The 21936-nt window shown below is 37.9% G+C and overlaps 1 protein-coding gene across 4 annotated transcripts in view; it reads left to right on the top strand.

Annotated features, from left to right (window-relative positions):
• PLD5 (phospholipase D family member 5) overlaps window positions 1-17233 on the top strand; it is an 87315-nt gene extending 70082 nt beyond the window's left edge. For all 4 annotated transcript variants that reach the window (XM_080997738.1, XM_080997739.1, XM_080997740.1 and 1 more), the window contains 5 exons: window positions 6008-6205; window positions 8594-8733; window positions 10420-10585; window positions 11971-12085; window positions 12433-17233. In XM_080997738.1, the coding sequence (XP_080853864.1) occupies window positions 6008-6205; window positions 8594-8733; window positions 10420-10585; window positions 11971-12085; window positions 12433-12665 (852 nt within the window). In that variant the 3' untranslated portion in view covers window positions 12666-17233. The remainder of the gene's footprint in view (window positions 1-6007; window positions 6206-8593; window positions 8734-10419; window positions 10586-11970; window positions 12086-12432) is intronic.
• The last annotated feature ends 4703 nt before the right edge of the window (window positions 17234-21936 follow it).

Below are 21936 nucleotides of genomic sequence, written 5' to 3'. Positions count from 1 at the left end.
CATTCCCCGATGTGTATTTTCTTTCTGATGATGAATATACCTAACATTATTAGCTTATCCTTTGTTTCCTTTCTAGTACATTCTTAGAACAGTACTTAACCTTTGACTTATTTCATTTATATTTCATTAATCCAGGGTCAATCAAATGCTGCCATAGACTTTATACCACTGTTGTGATTTCATAAATAACTCTTATATTTTTCCAATTTTTGCACGAATGCTCACCTTGTGTTGCCTCTCAAGCTGTTAGTCAATTGCACCATTTCTACATATTCCTGTAACTTGTTTTCCCAATCCATTATAGTTGGAGCATTTTCCCCTTTCCACTTCATTGCTATCAATTTTCGGGCTGCTGCTGTGGCATATAAAAATATTTCTCTTAAATTTTTCGGAATGCCATTGCCTATGATGCTTAGTAAAAAGGCCTCTGGCTTTTTTAGAAAGGTTAACCCATTTTTCCCCCCAGCTCATCATAAACAAGACACCAAAACTCTCTAATCTTTCTACATGTCCACCACATGTGATACATGTCTCCATTACTTTCCCCACATCGCCAACAATTGTTTGCGATGTTTTTGTACATTTTAGAGAGCTTTGATGGGGTAAGGTACCATCTATATTGCATATTTAGCATATTTTCTTTGATGTTATAACATGCTGTGAATTTCATAGTTGTTTTCCAAAGATTTTCCCGCTCACTCAGCAATATAGGGCGACCAATATCTTGAGCCCACCTAATCATGACTTCCTTGACCTCCTCCTTCTTGACTTTCCAGTGCAGAAGGATTTGCTCCATCTTTGATATTATCTTAATTTTATTATTTACTAATTCCTTTTCAAATTTGGAGGGCTCTTTAGAGAATCCATTCTTTTTGTCTTGTTTAAATGTTTTGTGGAGTTGATGATATTCCAACCAACCTGATATGAAATATGAGGAAATCAAAGATCAGCTAAGCTTAATTTGGTTACCCTCTTCTATCAATAATGAGTTATATGTTAGCCAGCTTCCTTTCATATTTTTCTTCTTTACAGTCTTTGCTTCCAATGGAGAAATCCATCTAGGGGTTTTGGGTTCCATTAATCTTCTACATTTTTCCCAAACCCTAACTAAGGCATTTTTTACTATATGGTCGGTAAAACCTTTGTGCACTTTAGCCTTATCATAATTTAGATATGCATGCCAACCGAAACGGTTGTCATGCCCTTCTAGATCTAACACATCGTTATTCTTAAGCTGACACCAATCTCTTATCCAAGAAAAGCAGGCTGCTTCATAATATAGTTTTAGGTCGGGCAGGCTGAATCCCCCTCTTTCTTTAAGATCTATAAGGAGTGTATGTTTTATTGTTGGTCTGTTTCCTGACCAGATGAATTAAGATATTTCCTTCTGCCAATTTTCAATGCAGCTTGTTTTCCCTATAACAGGAATGGATTGGAACAGAAAAAGCATCTTTGGCAAAATATTTAGTTTAACAGCCAAAATACGCACCCCAAAAGATAGTTTTAATTTGCTCCAAATCTCCATATTCCTTTTAACATCAGACCATGCCTTGACGTAATTGTCTTCGTAAAGATTTATGTTTTTAGTAGTTAACCATATTTCACTACTCAGTGATGTGGTGCCTCATCAACTCCTCCATCTACATCTCCTTGTTCTTTATATTGACTCACTGTCCTGAAATGGAAGGATGATCTAAAGCAGTGCCTTCTTTTGTTAATTTTCCATGCAATTAGAATGAAGGGGTGGTTTTAGTGTATGTTATTATTATTATTTGATGTAAGGCTCTCTTTTGCCATTATGAGTAGAGTCTCATTTTTTCTGGCTGCCTACAAACCTCAAGAAAGCTGCAGGAGCTATAAACAATCACAAGTGCCCTGTATTTTGAGAATTAGCCATGCTTGAGAGGAGTACAGGTTGCATATGCCATTAGAAAATCTGCTTGTATAGAAGACTACTATAGAAATCAAAGTTTTCTGATCTCTTCTAATAGAAGGATCCATGTTTCCTCCAGTGTTGTTGCTTGGTGACTCTATAAAATTGGGAAATGAGTTGGACTCTGATTTTGCTTTGTGCGAGCTTTATTATATGCTCTGACTCAACTTATCAAATAAAGTTTCCTTCAACAAATAATCACTTTAAAGCAGTCCATCTTTAGCATGAAGTCTCACATGTGACCAAGCACAAGTGGCACCAAGTAAAAACCTCTTGAGCTTATGGAACAGGGCTGGTTATAAATATACAAAACAATTCATCTCTCTATAATGTTTCCAAGCCAGAGTTTACAATAAGATTTGTTAGCCAAGGCAGGATTTGTTCTGTTCAAGAGAGCTGCATCTTATCACTACAGAAATATATATGGTGAAAAGAACACTGTATCAGTCTTTTACTGTTTTGAAGCTAATGAGTTTTTTTGAAGTTATGAAAAGGCCCAGCTGGCTCTTTTAAGATAGGACATTAATGACAGTCAGCTGAATTAAGTTCTTTTACTGTACATCAAATAACACTGGGATTGAAAGGAACTATTTTTTCACATTTCCACTTGGGATGCTGTTATGCTGGAATTTGATCCAGTATGACTATGATAATTTCACACATCAATGCCTGTTTTCCAGTTTTGGAAAGACAAACTACCAAATTTCTTTATTTCTTTATTTATTATTTAATTTCTATGCTGCCCTTCATCTGAAGATCACAGGATGGTTTACAGTAAAAAAACAAAACTATATATATACTGTACTATAATAACATAAAAACAATAATAACAAGGCTTTGAACAACAGTGTAGATCCTGTGCCTTGAAATTATAACCAGGTCATTGCTATATTGCTTGATCAGTTTAGTTTATTCATTATACTAGTTTAAAATATGTAGCATTGCATTGGTATGCTAAATAACAACAACAGATTTATGAATGGTTATTGTAATCTGCTAGTTTTAGGACTAGGCACAGCACTGCCTACAACCCAAGATCCCAACCTGACCTGGGGAACACCTGTTCCTCCCTGGAATATCCTGTTTCGATGGACAGAAGGGAAACCTCTGTGCTAGAAGAGTCACACAGGTTTCACTCTGTAGGCGGTGGCTAGCAGGTCTGGATGGAGGGACACCTCTGCCCAGTTGACACTCCCTACTCAAGAGCTTTTGGATTCCAACCATAGACTAGGCCCTATCCATCATGGACTGCGCAACTATGTATTTTTCCTAATGCCAGGGTAACTGTGAAGTTGGAAGTGAGGTTTTCATAACTGTGGCCATTAATCCCTCATACAGTATTTCAAAGAACTATAATTAGACAGTGCTTAAATTTTTAAATAATGCAAGCATTATATCATTCTCACGATGGATGGCTCCATTCCAGTTCTGAAATTAGAATTAGAATTACGAAATGAGAGATCGGCTTGTCTACTACAAGTTGTATTGGCAGCATTCGTGTGCCGCATGATTGCAAGAAAACCTCTGATCGGTTTTCAAAAAAAAAATAAGAGCATTAAAATTATCTATAAAAACAGGTATGTAAAAATATTCAAAAGATGATAAAAATAAACAATAGCTAAAGAAAAATAAAGCACATGTCTGGACAGGCTTGCATAGAAGAGTTGGCTTGCATAAAATGAGTTGCATAAAAGAAAAATTCCACCAGATTTGGTTTTTCCTGTTATTGTAATTAGGAGATGTTAGACTTTCTGAAATTTTCTGTTCTATGCGATTTTTTAAAAGTACAGACCCAAGTTCAACATGAGCTAGACATCCTTAAACCCATTGTTTTCAATGATCCTAAGCAAGCCTACCTTTCTGTAGGACTTAGGCCACAGTCTGGACCTGCCACCCCTAGGATTATTACCAATAAATTATTTCAAGTGATTTTTAAGCTGATGTTCTCTCCCTGTTTTGATTTCAGCTACAAGTCATCACATTTCCCTTCTTCCTTTCTTTTTATCTATGACTTATTAAGGTTTTCACAGAATTACAATAGAATTACAGCCCCTCCTTTCTTCCCCCCAGTTCCCAGCATCCCTCCCTCCAACCTCTTTCTCTCTCTTTTTGTAGCTACAGTATTTTCATCTCTCATATTCAGTTGTCTGATGTCCCGCAAGAGATACAATTTCTTCCAGTCATTGTCTTGTGGACTCAGAAGTATGAAGCACTGGAAATGGAGCCACTGCTAATGGGATATGGCTCTTCTTTTGAACAGATTTTTTTGTGAATGTGCTCATGCCTAAAGATTGAAAAGCAGAAAAGTCAGGGTGGTGCCGCTTCTTCCATCAACTTTTAGTGGACTTTAGGGCAACGTGCGACACCTCCCCCCAAAAAGGAACACATCAGCATTATAGTGGTGGAATGGGGAACATAACAGTCAGTGGAAAAACTTGACAAAACTCTGCCCCACCAACAAAAAGCCTTGGTAGGCTGTGAAAGCCTGGGGGAGTATATGGCCCGTTAGCAATGCGTTAACAATCCCTGGCTCTCTCTAAGTGCATGAAGATGACGTCTTACAGTATTTCTTGTGTTTGGAATATGGTTACCAGATTTTTTTCAATGAATCCGGGGACACTTTTTACTTTTTTTTTGAAGCTGAGTAGTAGTGGGGATGGTGAGGCAAAAGACCCTAGGCCCAAGCACACATGCATATTGTATAAAAGTGCAAACCTTTCTTTCGCACCCTGTGAAACATAAATGCGCAGTTTTTTTTAAAAACTGGGCAACGGCATGCCGCCTGCCCGTGACTCCTGAGCCTGCCCCAATCTCCTTCCCCCTTTGTTTTGACAGATCAAGGGAGGCTCGCGAGTCACGGGCGGCCGGCCATTGCCCAGGAGGGGCCAGCCTGGTAGTGCAGTTGGCTCCAGCTGGCTTCAGGAGCTGCTCGCTGCTCGCTGCTGTGGTGCAAGAAAAATGGTGGGCGCCGCGGCAGCGAGCAGCTCCTGAAGTCAGCCAGAGCCAACTGCACTACCAGGCTGGCTCCGGGCTGCTGAGGCTGCCGCTGCCACGTTTCCTGGGGACAGATTTGCAAATCTGGGGACATTCCGGGGACGGAATTTGTCCAGGGACAGATCTGCAAATTCGGGGAATGTCCCCGGGAACCGGGGACATCAGGTAACCCTAGTTTGGAAGTATTTGCAAAAATTGTTGTGGAAAATGCAGCATAGCAATATATGTGGGATGTAACCACAGCAATAAAACAGAGTAGTGTAAAGCTACAGTAAATCTAAGGAAAGGACTAAAAATGCAATCTAGCTGCTACAAGGGGAAAATAATACATATTTATTACTTAAATTAAAGTAATATACTGTGCAGCTGTACACAGATGAAACATTAGCTGATATTTATATTAATATAGTCAACTTCCTTGGGGTTTTTATTCCAATCACAGTAGGTAGCAGGAAAAATAAAAACATTTTGCATTCATATTTATATTGAACAGGATTTTTTCAGTAGACTTAGGCTAAGAAAAGCAAACAGTACTTTCCCCCAGGAAATATAAAGTAGATATTGAAGTTGATGTTAGTACATGATATTCAGCTGTGAATATCAAGTTGAACCAAGTTGATTCTCATAAAGAGCAGTAGTTTTGAGGATATAAAGGACTAGGCAATGAGTAATATGCAATTATTAATAAACATTATTATTATTATTATTATTATTATTATTATATTAGTGATGTGTAGAAAATTTTCTTTCTTCCACCATGTTTCACTGGATATAAATTTAACTTTCAAAAAAATCAAATACTTGTGTTGTGTCCCAAGATTTACTTTGTTAAACCAGGACTCCCACATTATCAACACAGAATGTGTTAGCCATTCATGAAGAATACTTACAATATTAACAATATATTTGAAACTTCTTTACAGTAAGGTGCTGGCCTAATAATGCATTTATTTTGCACAGGGGCAATCACACTTGAGACTATCTACTCAGAGTAATGAACTTCTAACCAAATTATGTTGACCAGTTGAGATATTTTTGCTGGGCAATGTGCTCTCAATTATATGCACTTCTCCTTCACAGATGAAAGAGCTTGGAGTCATTGTATACAACTGCAGCTGCCTGGTGTTAGATTTACAAAAGATATTTGCCTTGTACAGCTCACTAAAATCCAAGAGCAAAATCCCACCTCTTTGGTCTAAGAGACTGTATGCAGTATACGGCACTGAAAATAAACTGGCCCTTGAGTTGAACGAAACCAAATCAGAAGTCTTTGTTTCGGTGAGTTGCGTTTGTGTTGGTTTCCTTTGGCTTTGTGTGCTTGTGCTCTTTATTATATTATTTTTAGACAAGTTGAGGTGTTAAAGCCCTATGTAAGTTCAGGTTGAATTAATATTTTCACATGTCCTCTTAAATAACATCTGACTGGCTCCCATCAATGCCTTAGAACTTGGCTGCCACTGATCTCTGACGCAGTCTATATTTTTATTATTTAGAAGCTGTCCACAATTCCAATCTACAGCTGCCTTGCTAAAATGTGCTTAAGAAGAATGAAATGTGTGATGTGTAACACACAAACTAACCACATCCTGCTCCCTTCAGAACCCAATTAACCTTTTTTTACAAGCCAATGATTCAGGCATGGAGAGAGAGTATTAAAAACCTCATGGCCACAGGTTAGCACACTGATTTAAATCTATCTATCTATCTGTCTAGCTATCTATCTATCTATCTATCGATCTATTTATTTATGACTGACTGCTCCAATAGTCTCCCGGGGGCCAATTTGGTACCTACTGTTATACAGAAGGTTTTTAAATTTGTCCATTTCAAAAACATTTTTTTAAAGTTTTTTTTAAGAAAACCTAATTGAGTTGTTTTGTATTTCTGCAAGTTCAAGCCTGCTGATATCACCCTCCTATGTGAGGATGGTGCTAGTGTGGCTGCATAAGTACAGTTGTACCTTGGAAGTCGAACAGCCTAGGAACTTCCTGCAGCCAATCAGAAGCTACAATTTGGTTTCCAAATGTTTTGGAAGTCAAACGGACTTCTGAAATGGATTCCATTCGACTTCCAAGTACGACTGTATCCACATGTAGAATTACAGAGCTATAGACTTGGAAGGAGCCACGAGGATCCTCTAGCCAGGCACCCCCAAACTTGGCCCTCCAGATGATTTGGGACTACAACTCCCATCATCCCTACCTAACAGGACCAGTGGTCAGGGATGATGGGAAACTTCTGAACTTCTGAAGGGCCGAGTTTGGGGATGCCTGCTCTAGCCCAACCCTCTGCAGTACAGGAATCTCTCACCTAACATGGGGCTAAGAAGTTTGCTGTTAATATACAGGACAGCTCATAGCCACTAGAGAACACATTTCTGGATAAAAAACCCACCAACAGTGTGCATACATTATCATGTGGTAAAGAATGCCAGCAAGAGTATTTTACCTTGTATGTCTTGACTACCTCTTTCTCCTTTTATGCTTTGTGCCTGCAATTTTAAGTCTGGGTGCTCTATCTTCAGCAGCCATTGTGGTATAGTTGCTAAGCAACAGAAAATCATCTCTCTGATAAACACAAAAGAACATGTACTTTCTGTGTAAGGTCGTGGAAGCTGCTGACTGCTTTTCAGTATTAATGACTTTACTGTTTGAATTATTTATTATTGCATTATTATCACACAGACAGCCAGGGTGTAACAGTGATATAGCTATGGCACACACCACACATGCCAGACTGGGTATAATTTTTGCAGACAAGGAAGAAAGGAAATGGATAGAACCTAAAAAAAAAAAGTAACACAATGGAAAATGTAACATAAGCGTTGAAGGCTTAGCTTGCCAGTAGCATTAAGCCAACAATAAATTTTTCAAGTTTCATAGAACAATGGCTTTCAATAGCAACAACTATCATTACAGTGGTGCCTCGCAAGACGAAATTAATCCGTTCCGCGAGTCTCTTCGTCTTGCGGTTTTTTCGTCTTGAGAAGCACGGCTATTAGCGGCTTAGCGGCTATTAACGGCTTAGCGGCTTTAAGAAAAAGGAAACAAACTCGCAAGAACTCGCAAGACGTTTCGTCTTGCGAAGCAAGCCCATAGGGAAATTCGTCTTGCGGAACGACTCAAAAAACGGAAAACCCTTTCGTCTAGCGAGTTTTTCGTCTTGCGAGGCATTCGTCTTGCGGGGCACCACTGTATCTTGCTCAACATGTACCTGCAGATATAGATGGTTAGCCCTAATTTGAAAAAAATATGGTTTTTGACAGTGGTTTGGTTGCAGTAGCTTCTGTGCAGGAATGCCAGGAAGTAACATGTTGTTTTAGCACTTCAAAAAATTAGGATACACATGCTGGCTCTTTATGGGGGTCTGTTTAAAACATAAAGAATACAAAAAAAAATGTTAGGTCGTTTGCTAGGTCTACTTGATCCTACATTTCAGTATCAGAGATAAGGGTTGTATAAATATTTGAAAAGGTTGGGCTGAATCCTATGGCACATCAAACAATAACTTCCTTAAATTAATTTGGATGTAACTGCTAAACTTTTTTTTAAAAATTGAGGAAGTGTAATAGCTTTTGTATTAATTCTCCACTGAAGAAATATGAAAAAGTAAATCATATCCTTTGTACAACTTCTGATATAAATTTCAGCCTTTTTATCTTCACAGAATTCTCCCAAACTCCTATGCCCTAAGGACAGGGTTTTGGATGTTGATGCTATCTATAGTGTTGTTGATAATGCACAGCAATTTGTGTACATAGCTGTTATGGATTATCTGCCTATTATCAACATCACAAATCAAACAAGGTTGGTGAATACCGGAAATCTACATTTATCTGACAGTGTACCAAGAGATAAAAACTGTTGCTTCTGAAATCGACAGATATTTAGAGATTTCCATGAGGCAAAGACCAGTAGTTCAGTTCTTCTCTTGGATGTCAATGAGTTTGCAAATATCAAATCTAGAGCAGGGAGTGATATAAATGTAATTGTTACAAATCATGTCTGCTCCTGAACAGAAATTGCTCAAATAGCATACTAGTTGAGAAGAGCACAATCATTTATTAGATATGGGTCTCTTAACATTAAACAAACAAATAAATAGATGATAGTTGAGCTTCTCCAATACTTATCCACAGAAGACATGGAAATGTTTTCTTTTTGATTAGATCACCAGACTGCCAAAAATGTTCCACAGCCAGAGAAAAATAGGTAACATTTGACATGCTGTTTATTTCCCAAGCTTAAGTTCTCAATTAAGTGTTTTTTCCTAACATGTTACTCATTCAGAATGGACAACTGGATTTTAAGCTTCCAACAATTTATAAGTTTTTAATCCTAGCAATGCATGTACCATAATCTCCCCATCACAACCTGCTATTACTGGTGACCACCTGGGGAAGAAGGATTTATTTTTCCATGTTTAGTGTGTAGTCTTTACATAAGGGCTATCTGCTCCCTGCAGGCACAATGAAAAATTGTGGAATTTGAACTACCAGCCTCTATTCCCCCATTTCAGTGCTTACGCACCTTCTTATATTATAGCTATGGAGATATATATATTGGTAGTGGTGCCCTCCCCATGGAATGCCCTCCCAGCAGATGTTAAGGAGATAAAGGAATACAAACATTTTATAAGACTTCTGATGGCAGCCCTGTATCGGGAAATTTTCAGCGTTTGACCTTTTATTATATTTTAATAGTTTGCTGGAAGCCGCCCAGAGTACCTGGGGAAACCCAGCCAGATGGGCGGGGTATAAATAATATAATTATATATATATCCCCTAAAAATTGGATAGGGATTTTTACTAGTTACTTATTAGTTCTCAATCAGAAGTTTGGAGGTTGTCATAAGTGCTTTTTCAGTGGTGGCCCTCGGCTACGGAGTTTTCTCCCTAGCAAAGCCCACCTAACACCCACATTGCTATCTTTTTTTGTGCCAAGTTAAGACTTTTTTTCTTTTCTTTCAGGTCTTTTAAGATCTGGTTTTAAGTTCCTATGGTATAGTAGTTTTAATCTATATATTTGGTGGCTACATAGATTATTTTATTGTGCTGGTTTTCAAATTTCAGTTTTCACACTGGTTGTTTCTTAAGCTCATTGTGGTTTTTCTGTACTATGGTTTTATTGATACATTTTTATTCTGTTTTTATTCGTATGACACCTAGACAATTTATTTTATGAGATTCTCATAAATAAATAAATGAAATAATAATTATCAGTTGGAAAGTTCCTTGCCAACCCTTTCAGTCACTGGTATCTCACCACCTAGAGAGTTCCTAATGGCAGTTCTATATGATGCAGCTGGTGAATTATCCTTCTTGAGTTCTAGTCCCCTCGCCACTCATATAATGCAGAACTCTGTATTCTGCTAACTGCTGCACCACAGTAGACACAGCTGGATGAGGTTCTTGTTTTCTTTAGTTTTCCTTGAGTTAGCAAATCCTTCTTCTCTAAAAAATATGTAAATAACATTGGATGCTCTTTCCCTAGGTATTGGCCATATTTGGATGGAAAGATAAGAGAAGCTCTGATTTTACGCAATATTAAAGTACGACTCCTCATAAGTTTATCAAAAGACACAAATCCACTCACATTTAACTTTGTTTCATCTCTTAAAGCAATTTGCACCGAAGTTTCTGGCTGTAGGTTAAAAGTTGTAAGTATTCCTCATGTTGTTTCTTATAAACCTAAAACAATTTCCAAGTAAATTTGTTCAGCTGCCTAGTGACTTCAAATAACTGAATTACATTTTGAAGCAGATTATTAAAGTGTAACACAGTATCTTATTTTCTGTCAACATAAAACAATAATAGCAAACTAGTGCCAAATACCTCTGTCTAACAATGGGCAATCTCACCCATTCAATGCACCTTCTCTGCTTAGATTGCACTTAGTTTTCGTATTGACAATTCCATACTCTGTGGCTCCGATATGTGCCTCTTTTCATTAATGCTGATAATATAAATTGCTCTGAAGAACAGCATATCTCTGAAAAATATTGGGTTCACAAGTATTTCTTGGGTCCAGAAATGTTCTGTGCATCTTTTACACCTTTTTTACATGAAGGGAGAAGCTTCCTCAGAACCTTGCTTCCTTTCTGCGTAATACACACATGCTTCATTCAGACATAATGCTGCTTGATATGAATGCCCTTGGACTTGTTGCTTTCCCACTCTCCTTATCTAGCATAGCCACAAGAAGGAAATTAGAAGCTTTCAATTCTGTTTTTAATTAACTGCACTTATGACTGAAACCTTTCAAACCGTGATTAAGGTTAACTATGACTGAGGGAAACAAGCCGTCTTCAAACCACAGTTTATGAAGATACTTTCCCCTCAGATAGTTAAGTCTAGCCACAGTTTTGGGTGCAGAATGAGACAAGTGTTATACATTTTCCAGCGTATTAAATGCCAGTGTGTGGCCATCATAAAACAATTTTCTCTATAGCTTAGGGGTGCTGAGAATAAAGAACATTGACTGAACAAAAATCTTGCAAGTGGCAGCCTACCAATGTCTTTAAACCATTTATCCATTTATATTTTTTCTTCTTTCACATCTGTATTCAGAATGCCTGGTACAACCCAGAAGAGCAGTGAGCTAGGAGTGGGATATCGCAAGCCAGAAGGTTATATGAGTATTCTGTTTGTCAGTAGTCAGCACACATTCTGGGTTTACCTGCAGCTGTACACCTGCAGAATGCTGATGCTGATAGTTTTCTCCCTTTGTCACTGCCTTCAGGTGTTTCCCAGGCAATCCCCCTTCCCTATAGGTCATTACTTACTTAATTACTTGTAGGCAATTAGACACCAGGCCTTTGAAAGCAACCTGTTAGTTTCTTTGGAAATCTTCCAGAATGCAATCAGCAAAGGTATAGGAAACATGTCATTTCCTATAAAATCCTTTTAAACTGAGGTTAGTTCATGATCTTTTTTTATTCTATAATTTCTCTTTTTCAAAACCGGTATGTTATCATCTTTAAGTTTTCCTTCTGCAGTGCAATCAACACATTCTCTTTCACTATCTTGATATTCTTTAATGCAGAAATTCTTTGACCTCGAAGAAGAAAGTGCTTGTTATTTTAAGGAACAGAAGAACTCTTCCCTTCCTAAACTAAATCGCAACAAATATGTGGTGACTGACACAGCAGCTTATATTGGTAAGTAAAGCATTGAATAATCTGATTCCAGGCTGTTGTTTGTACATATGGTACAAATCTAAAATAACAACTGATTGCACAATTAAGAATTAGATAAACTTTGGCTTGTTGGTAAACGTTAAATGCAAAAAATCAGAAATATATAACAGTATCCATCACCCTCTCACCATACGTGAGTCACTGAAAACTTCATGTAGGAAAGTAAGGTCCAGCTACTTTTAGCATAGTGACATGCATAAAGGAAAGCATTTCAATGGAGAAAGGTGAGATTAAGAGCAATGGCTGTTCTAGAGAAAGCTTACACCCAATGTTACCATATCCTTGTATGTGCTTTCATTTATTTGCAGGTAATTTTGACTGGGTTGGGACCTATTTTAACCGTAATGCTGGAGCTGGCCTTGTCATCAACCAAACAGACACAGGAAACAAGACCAGCATCATCAAGCAACTGAAAGCTGTGTTTGAAAGGGATTGGTATTCAAATTATGCTAAAAGTTCGACCACAAAAATTCCAAACTGTTTAAGCTTCAAACATAACAAAGCAGCAGCAAATAAGACTGCCCAAAGCAATGTGAATTGAAGCCTGTTTTGCTGTTCACTGCAACTAATGGAGAAATAGAATGGGACTGATACTGATCTCCCCTTTCATATTTACAGACAATAGACTTTTTAAACAAAGCAAAAGAAAATTTATAGGAAAAAGCACACTTATATAAAATGTTCTTTAAACTATATTCTCTATACTGAATTATTTACAAATATTAGATTTGTTACTGCTGAAACTGAATGTCATTTCTGCTTTATTGTTGGTTTGGAGGTATCACATTTAAATTTAAATGCATGCTTTGATACTTTGGTTTTAGAGTTATTCCTACCTCTCTTTTCTGATTAGCATAAACAAGGCAAGTTTGATTACTAAACAAAATTCTTAAATTGGTTGATATTAAAGTACAGATTTTACCCAAAGGAAAAGATACAGGTGTAAGCAAGTTTTTTATGATATATCTCCAGTATATGACCATCCTGAAGCATTTTTTGTTTCAGCATTATTGGCCTGATTTATCCCATTATACCCAGTCCAAATGTATTAAAATTTATCTATTTTCTTGCTTTGCTCCAATCATGATGCAAAGGGCACAACTGAATCAACTTTAACTGTTCAGTCAATGGGATACTAGTCCAACTAACTCCAATTTCTGACAAATATTTTATTATGATTCTCTTGCTTCATCACTGTAAGTAGATATTTTAAAAATATTTTTGTTTTGTTTTGTTTTTTACATTGGGCAGCAATAGTGTGTATGTAATTTTCTTCTTCAAAGTAGCATATTTGTCAATTTGGGGGTAATGATTACCATTCGACTAAAGTAACCATGTAACTTCGTTTCTGTAGAACTAATATGTACCAGCATTCCTTTGGTTCACCTGCTTTGTTTTTCATGAAATAGGGCATTACCCAGCATAAGCACAGAGCCCATGCATGGAGGCTTCCCAAAGGTCTTGATAGAGTTCTGTTTCCTGCCCTCTCTGCCTACCCTGGCAGTGCAACAGATCATAAGAGAAAATGAGACATTTGAGCATGTCTCCATTCTCCCTGTTACTTCTGCTCTCTCTGCCTGTTGCAAATTACTTGTGTTTGGAACATGAGTAATTTGCATGGTGCGGATGATGGATTGCTGGACAGAGATATGAGAAACATGCACAGACCTCCATTTCTCCTAGTGTCAGGCTGCCTTTGTACATACTCATCTGCATACATAGGCAGCTGGTAGAAGGTGTTGCAATCATAGTGCAAATGGACTGTGCTCATGAAGCTTTGACGCACATCTGAAATGTCAGCTTTTGGAAAAAGCTTTTAATGGGATACTGATTGAAATCAATTTCATTAAACAGATTTTGCCTACAGCTACTGTTAGCAAAGAAGCGTTGTGGATTCACCCATAAAATGGTGACCCCAGTGTGAGATGTTTCACTATTTAAAATGTCCTCTTTTTACCATTTAGGTTACCTGGGGGAGGGGGTCCAAATGATTACAGTTTTATTTTCTCCCAGGTAAATGTTCTTAGGCTCGAGTTCTAGGCATCATTTTGGTTTAATTTACCAACTTTTCTTTCTTTACTTTTTTCACAATTTCTACTACAACAATAAAATGAATTCTATTTTTCCTTTTAAACAACAGATTTATTTCCTAATATTCAATGCCATCAATTATGCCATTAATAAGTAACAGTTTGTAATATATCACAATTTGACCTATAGAATTTCTGATTCCAGTTTAATTTTGAAATCATAGATTGTGTCAATCCTGACAAGATATTAAAATCTCTGTCTATCTATACATACATCCGTTCACTTCTAGCACTGAAATGCATAGCTTACAATGTAGATGCTAGCCCATGGTAATAATTTTAGCACAATTTATCAGAGCAGATTCCCACTACAAAAGTTGGACCAAAATTAATCTGTGTGACTCTCTCATCAAGTATCAGCTAGTGCCAGCAAGTCCAAACGTGCAATGTTATTATTGTGGGGGGGAAATATGAATCATTATGACCCACGTGTGGGGTAAATAACAAAAACAAAAAACAAGCCACACACCTGGATTCAAAATGCAGGGCTAATCTCACTTTCCAGCAGAAGAGAGCCCCCAGCAGCAGAGTTTTAATTCACAAAAGTCAAGCAACGGTATATCGTTAGTAATATAGGTTGTTGGACCCTTTAATCACATTTAGTCCACTTGCAAACAGCACTCCACTCTTTTTACTCCCTTTGCAATGACCACACACTGTTAAGTAATTTTAAAATTCTTTACTTACAAAAGTTCCAAGGGCCAGATTTATGTATTTATCCAAGCAGCAGCAAGTGCAACATAGGCAGAATACTCTTTGGTACAAAATACAGAAAGATAGCTTCAAACATGTGTTCTAAGCTTGGAGCTTGCTCATGCATGTCTTCCTTGGTAAGTTACATGGCATAAGGGAGAGGGAATAGAGATGGCTTCACTTTCTTCCTAATCAAAGAAGAAGGTGTGTGACCTAGCTGAGTCTAATAATCCAGCTCTATGTCTTAACCCACTCATGCATAGTTACATTTGACTGCAATTTCCCACACTTATGCCAATGGTTCCAGGCCAAGGTTGCCAGTGTTTCAGCTGTGCATTTGGGTGGTTTGTTTAGTGTTTTTCATAGTTTATCTACTTGAATGGTGTTTGCTAAATGGCTTTATCAATAGTAATGCTGCCGTGAGACTAACAGGCATAAACACACCCAAGTGTAATAATTGTAAGCTACAATCCTAAAAGCAATTATACATGTCTGTGCTCCATCAATTTTTAAGGAATCTGTATGTGTGTAGGACTGCAACCACATACAAATCTCTGGGAACTTAGATGCACAATGAACCTCTGATGCATTCAGCTATCCACATTCATATCAGCAGGACCAACTGCATTGTGTACACATTCATTTTCAATGAACACAGAAACCAGGCAGAGCTCTCAAGTGCTGAGCAGAATGCTGGATGTGAGGAACAGTGTTAGAATTGTAGCAACTCCAGTGTAATAAAGGTTTTGTTGATACAGCATGTTGTCCAAACCACAGAGCATCCTTGGCAGTAAAAAAGAATAGGGAAATGAAAATATATTTGATTTCAAAGACAGTCAACAAACCATCATTTATTTCAGATGACCTTAGATGAAAAGTCACAATCACAATCCTGCTCACAGTTTTCTAGTATATAAAAGGCGGCATGATATGACTTGAGACTACTGGTGGGGTTTTGCATTAATGATCTTGCAAGCAGAATCCCATCAATGCACTCCCACAAAAGCCTTCTAATTGCTGCTGGGAATTCTGGTGTGTTCTGTCATATTGCAATATTGATTTCCAAAAGAAATCTGCTTTATTCTTAAATTAATATAAGCTATGACTGTTGCTTGCTATAAATGCATGCCTTCCAACATGTCGCAACGGAAAACCAGAATGCCAACTTCCGGGGCTGCACTCGTAACATGAGTCATGAGACTCGCATGAGACCACAGCCCTGAAAAAAGAGCGGGGGGGGGGAGGATTGCAGCAGCCAAAGTGTGACTCCATTTTTAACATGCTTGGAGATCAATGTATGGTGCCAATATAAATAGCTTTATGTCAGGGTTTGTGTGCCTCTAGCTCCAATGTCTTCCCCATATAATCTGCAGTAATGCAAGCTGAATAGCTGCAATGTGCTGTGCGTGGGGACTACCTTTAGAAAGTCATCAGAAATATCATTTGGGGCCCAGAACACTGCAACAAGGATCTTAGTGGATGCTTGCCATGGGATGATGGTAACACCTGTACCAATGCAGCCACACTAACTGCTGATTCATTTCCAGGCACAATTCAAAGTGTTGGTGATGACCTTTAAAGCTCTAAATGGCTTGGATACAGAGTTCCCGAGGGACTGTTTCCTTGCATTTAAGCATGCCTGCTCCTTGACTGGAGAGGTATTTTCCATTCCCATCTGTTGCTGAGACATAATTGGTAAGGCCTTATTGGTGAGCGTGCCCAGATGAGAAATAACTTACCCAATGAGACCTCCCTTCCACTGACTGGCTAAAACAGCAGGCATTTGTTTTGGTAGGCAGCTGTATTTTGATATAGATCTAACAATTTCTTGTTTCCTGCTATCATCAATCAAAACACTTGTCCACTCTTGGGAACTGCTGCTTCCTGCCATGACTGGTGTATTTATAATACAACTATTTTGGGTTGTATTGAGAATGAATAAAAAAATGGGAATAGATAACACATAATTTTGCATTAAGACTGCGACCTTATGTAAACTTACCTGCAAGTAAGCACCATTTAATTGAGTGGTACTTTCTATTGAGTAGAAATGTACAGGATTGCACTGCAAAGCTTATAATTATGGTTTCTAAGCAGGCAATAGTATTGATGTATGACTGCATTTATCTTCAAAGATTATTGTACTTTTACAACTCAATCTGACAGTTCTGAAGCACTGAACAGATCAATAATTTTGTTGGCTTCTCTTCTTTCCTAAAACTTTAATCATTCCCACTACTTTCCTTTGGATTATTTCCACTTTTTTAAGCATCTGTCTTCTAATATGGAGAAGGTGTTTCTCCAAGCAATATCTTACATGTGCCAAACAAGTAGAAGGAGACTATTAATTAAGCTTTCCTGCTTGGCAGGGGGTTGGACTCGATGGCCCTTGTGGTCTCTTCCAGCTCTATGATTCTATGATTCTATGAATTCCTTTGTCTTGAACCTGATTCTTTTGGCATTGCAACCCAAAACTGTGCTAATATTTTGTTCCACAGCGTCATGCTGATTAATGTTTAGTTCATCAGCTGCGATGCCTTAAATCCTCAGCGGAGCTAATATACAGCTAGATATAATTACAAAAATCATTAAATGGCCATGTTCACCCATTAGAAAAATCCAAATGCCACAGTTGGACAATACCTTTATCTGGACCAACTAAATTTCACAAAATACTGTGCAAGTCTTTTAGTGCTCCAGAACGCTCTTTCGGGCTGTATGTTAAATAAGTAGAGGAAAAGCTGGGCATGATGTTGGAATGCAAAAGTCTGTCCTTCTTTACAGACTTTGCAAGTTTGTAAGAGGTGTTAATTACACTGAATTCGGTTAGTCTCAATTAGGTACAAAACCTAGTAGATTTCAGGTTGCACAAGGACTGCTGTTCTCACTACTTCTGTCTTCAACCAAACAGAGCGCAGTAATTCCTTTCTAAATTTGTGGATGTGTTGAGTCTGCAAATTCGTTTTGCCACTCTTATTTATCTGTTTCAGTAGAACTTTGGTAACTCTTTCCTTTCCAAGATCTAGCTCACAATACTCTTTAAGAGTTCTGCAGATATCAGATTGGTCCTCAGTTCCAGTTACTCCAAAATTTGATTTTAGCGTATTGTCCAAAATATATTATTGAGAATGATTTATAGGAGAAGTAAAGAAATTTCATGATACTTCAGAGGATGATGTTAAATCTCTTTGGAAAATGAGAGAAAAGCCCATTCCCACTGCTTCTTTCTTCCTTATCATAGTTTTTGGTGCTGCCATTAGATAATGTATCAGATATTCAAACTAAACCAAAATGCTTCCCTTGATTAAGTGATCTGATCACATGTCTTGACGCTTTCTGGGGATATTGCTTTGGCTGCCTTTGGGCAGAAAATGTCATTTATAAATATTAATAAGATAATAAATAAGACCAAGAATTCTGAGTGCAGCTTCTTATATTACAAGGCAGCCACCTTAGTCAAACTGATAAATACGTGGCTGTGAAGGCAGAATCTCACTGAATCACCAATTATTCGATCATTCATGGTTTTCTGCTGACAGTGTTATTTATTTATTATAAGCATCTAATAAAATTCTCAGGGTGGTTTACAATAAAATTCTGTAGAAAATGCACTTTAAGCAAAATATTTATAAATATGTGTGATGCAATAACTAATATGGCTCTTTAAAGCTGAAGCAGCATAAACAATAGCAAAGCTCATAAAGGATTAAAAATGGGGGGGGGGGGTTGCTTGGTCCCAAAACAATGACGTTGGTGAGTTTCTCTTGGGAGAGCATTTCATAACTGAGGCACTACCCCTGAGATTCACTCTCAGTGGTAGCCCCCTGCCTTATCTCAGATGGCAGGGCCAGCTGTAGAAGGTCTTAAGCTTCAGGAAGATACATATGGAAACAAATGCTGCATCAAATATTGTAGTCCTAAACTGCAAAGGGCTATAAAGTTCAAAACCAATACTTTGGATTGTTCTGGAAATGAACTTGGTACTAAGATGTCATCTGAATTCCCCAAACCATCCTACTGTGCTGTCACCCAAACATATGCAACGTGGCAGCTTTGTATGATGCCACTACGCACCAAAATATTGACAGTGCTGCTGCAAGCAAAACCACAGATCCTGGTGATTCCATCTTGTCCTTTATTGCCAATGAAAACATGAGACCAGACCATCCTGACTGCAGACATTGGTCATGTCTACAGTGACACAAGACCAGACAGACAATTAGCCTGTCTGCCCAATTTCTACATCTTTGTTAGTGGAGGAAGTCTTAAGGCTAGGTCCAGGAATAATTTCACGGGGTTTTTGCATGGCATGAACAGCATCTTCTTTTCGAAGAGTTAGCACACATTCTGTGGTGTCGCTTAGCCTGCCTCTCAAATTTCTCTTTCCCTTGCTGGAGCCATGCATGCCTGCTGCTTTAGTATGGATTACAAATACGTGCCTATTGCTGAGTTCAGCAGTTGATTCTTTTTGGCTTCCATATTTATGCGCCTTTATCTTATAAGATACCTCTGTGGATGGAGAAGAATCTAGCCTATGCATTAACATAGGAGTCGATGACAGATTTGAGCCTTACGAAGTGTAAGCAAGCTAGACACTTGAGCTGCCACACCCAGCTGATTTAGATAGGGGATCTTCTGGTTGCTCAGAAACAGGTGCCTTGTCAATATAGTTGTGCATTGTTAGAAACATATTTGCTTCTGTTCCATGTGAAATTCAATTTCTCCTTTTCCTGTCTCCTACCTTTGGGCTAGAACTACTTCTAGATTGTCACTATTTTGTAGAATGAATTCATCCATATACTGGCAAATTTAGGTTGGTCAATAAACAACAGACATTGTTTAAGAGCCATACAAACTGTAAAAATCAAATCAGGATGCAAGCTCAATCAACAGGTAGTCTGTATCAAGTATAACACAGACATTGCAGTTTGTTTGTTTTTAAGAATCAATTTTAGGTAGAATTATAGAGCAATTCTTTCTATTGCAGCTAATGGGTTTTAGGTAGAGTTTGCTTTCTGGGGTACTATTGTAGCATTTGCTGTAAAACAATGGAGTCTCACAGAACCCCGTCTTGTGAGTTAACTTGGCAACTTCATATTCTGTTACTCCTTGGAAGTAACTAAGAACCTCCGGCCAATATGTAGCAAACATCCATATTTGCTACTCCATAGATACAATTGGAATTTAGAATAAAGCTTCCCATTGACTTTTGAAGTCAGGATGTATTAAGGGAATTAACATGTCTTACTGTACATACACTGCTTCTGTACTTTCACTGCAAAGCAGTCTATAAATCTGCAAAAAAAGTCACTTAAAGACTGTGTTAAGTATTAAGCAGTATAAAAATATCTGAAATGAAATTAAAAATACATTTCAGTAAGAGATTCCATTGGAAACATCTCAAATTTCAAAGTTCAGAGGCTACTGTAAGCACATACAGGAACATCCAAGTGCATTATGAGGAACCTCCAGTCAGAATTGCTTTCTTTATTATATTTCTTCTACAGGAACTTTTGGGACCAGTCGAGTAAATTAGAGCCCAAATACTTTCCTGTCAATGCCTTATTTTAAGTGGACTGGAACTCATTTGGTACCTCCTTGAATTAATATAAGGCTGACCGCATGAAACCAGGCATTTGAGATTAATTCCTTCATTGCAAATATATGGGAGAACAATTTCTTAAAGGGCAGGCATTTAATGGAATTTTAATCTAAACAACTTCATAGAAGGATGAAATTTTTTCATCTGTTCCATTCAACAAACTTTAATGTACATGTCATATTTTATAATTGCCACTTTTCTGAATTTTCTCACAATCTTTAATAAGCAATTTCTAATTCTTTCTATTTCATGGAAGCAAGACCAACCATGTCCCTCTAAAACCTAAATCACAATTTTTCAACACCTGGGAGCTTCCCCTCCTGCTCATTTTCTCTTCTGTGATATTGACCAACCTTAATACTTGTGCTCCTTCAGGCAAAAAACACATGCAAACTCATGCACTGATTGAAAAAAAAAAGGCAATGTCTGTCTGTGAGGTTTCAGATATATCTGGAATTGTTTTTGCTTGTTTAAGTGCTGTCACAGCTACCACAATTTAGAAGCTTAATATATGTGTTATCTTGGCAAGCAGAGAAGACAATCCTATTTCCCAATGTTGATAGTTGGGGATAGGTTACAATATTGCACAGGACTGCTGCCTGTGCCCAGGAAGATTGAAATTCCTCGCTGACAGTAACAAACAAATCTGAAACAGAACAGCTGGCAAGGTTTGAGATGTGGTGATGAGCCTGCTGTTCCCCTCCTCACTACAACCCCACTTAGAATAGCTCTGTTACCCATTTTCTTACTTCATCATTAAGACACAACAAATATCATAGGAATCAAAGAACAGGTTTACCTGGCTATTCTATTCTCCCCATCAAATTACAGTGAGATTCATGTGAAGTTAGACTGTCTATAAAGACATCCAATGAGGGATGGATTCTGACACCATCATCCTTTTGATGGGTTGGAAAATCTTCTTTGCTAAACTAGGAAAGTATGGTATGGGTGGGTGGTTTTTTTTTAAATAACCCAGGGAACCTGTGATTTGCCACAACAACTCCAATACAAACAAATAAGACAAGGAGGTTGGGGGGTGCTGTTCCCCCCACCCCTAAATTACTATTTGAAAATCATGCATAGAATTTACAGGGGGAAGTGGTGTTTTGTATAGCACCATAAAATGTATGTCTGTTACTTTATGCATTCTTCTGACATCAAAGAGCAGAGATGCTTAAGCTCTCTTTGAAAACTGCATGGCTAGCTTATGCAGTAACTTGATGTGATAAGACTACTGTGTTGTTTTCTAAGACTCTATAATGTGTAGTTTGGACATGTAGCTAGAATCAGGGTTTAAGAGTTGTGGGCATGCTCCTGGCTACCTGCAGTATCAAGCATTCCCAGGTTCCTTTTAACCTGGATTTGCAAAAGCCACAACACCGAGAACACCTAGAGAGGCTGATGGAAATTCACAAGAGGGAGTT

This window comes from Podarcis pityusensis (genome assembly GCF_964106645.2).
Source record: "Podarcis pityusensis genome assembly, chromosome: 3".
In the NCBI taxonomy this organism is placed as follows: Eukaryota; Metazoa; Chordata; class Lepidosauria; order Squamata; family Lacertidae; genus Podarcis; species Podarcis pityusensis.
The sequence above is the reverse complement of the archived record's forward strand: the minus strand, read 5'-3'. Positions and strand labels throughout refer to the sequence as shown.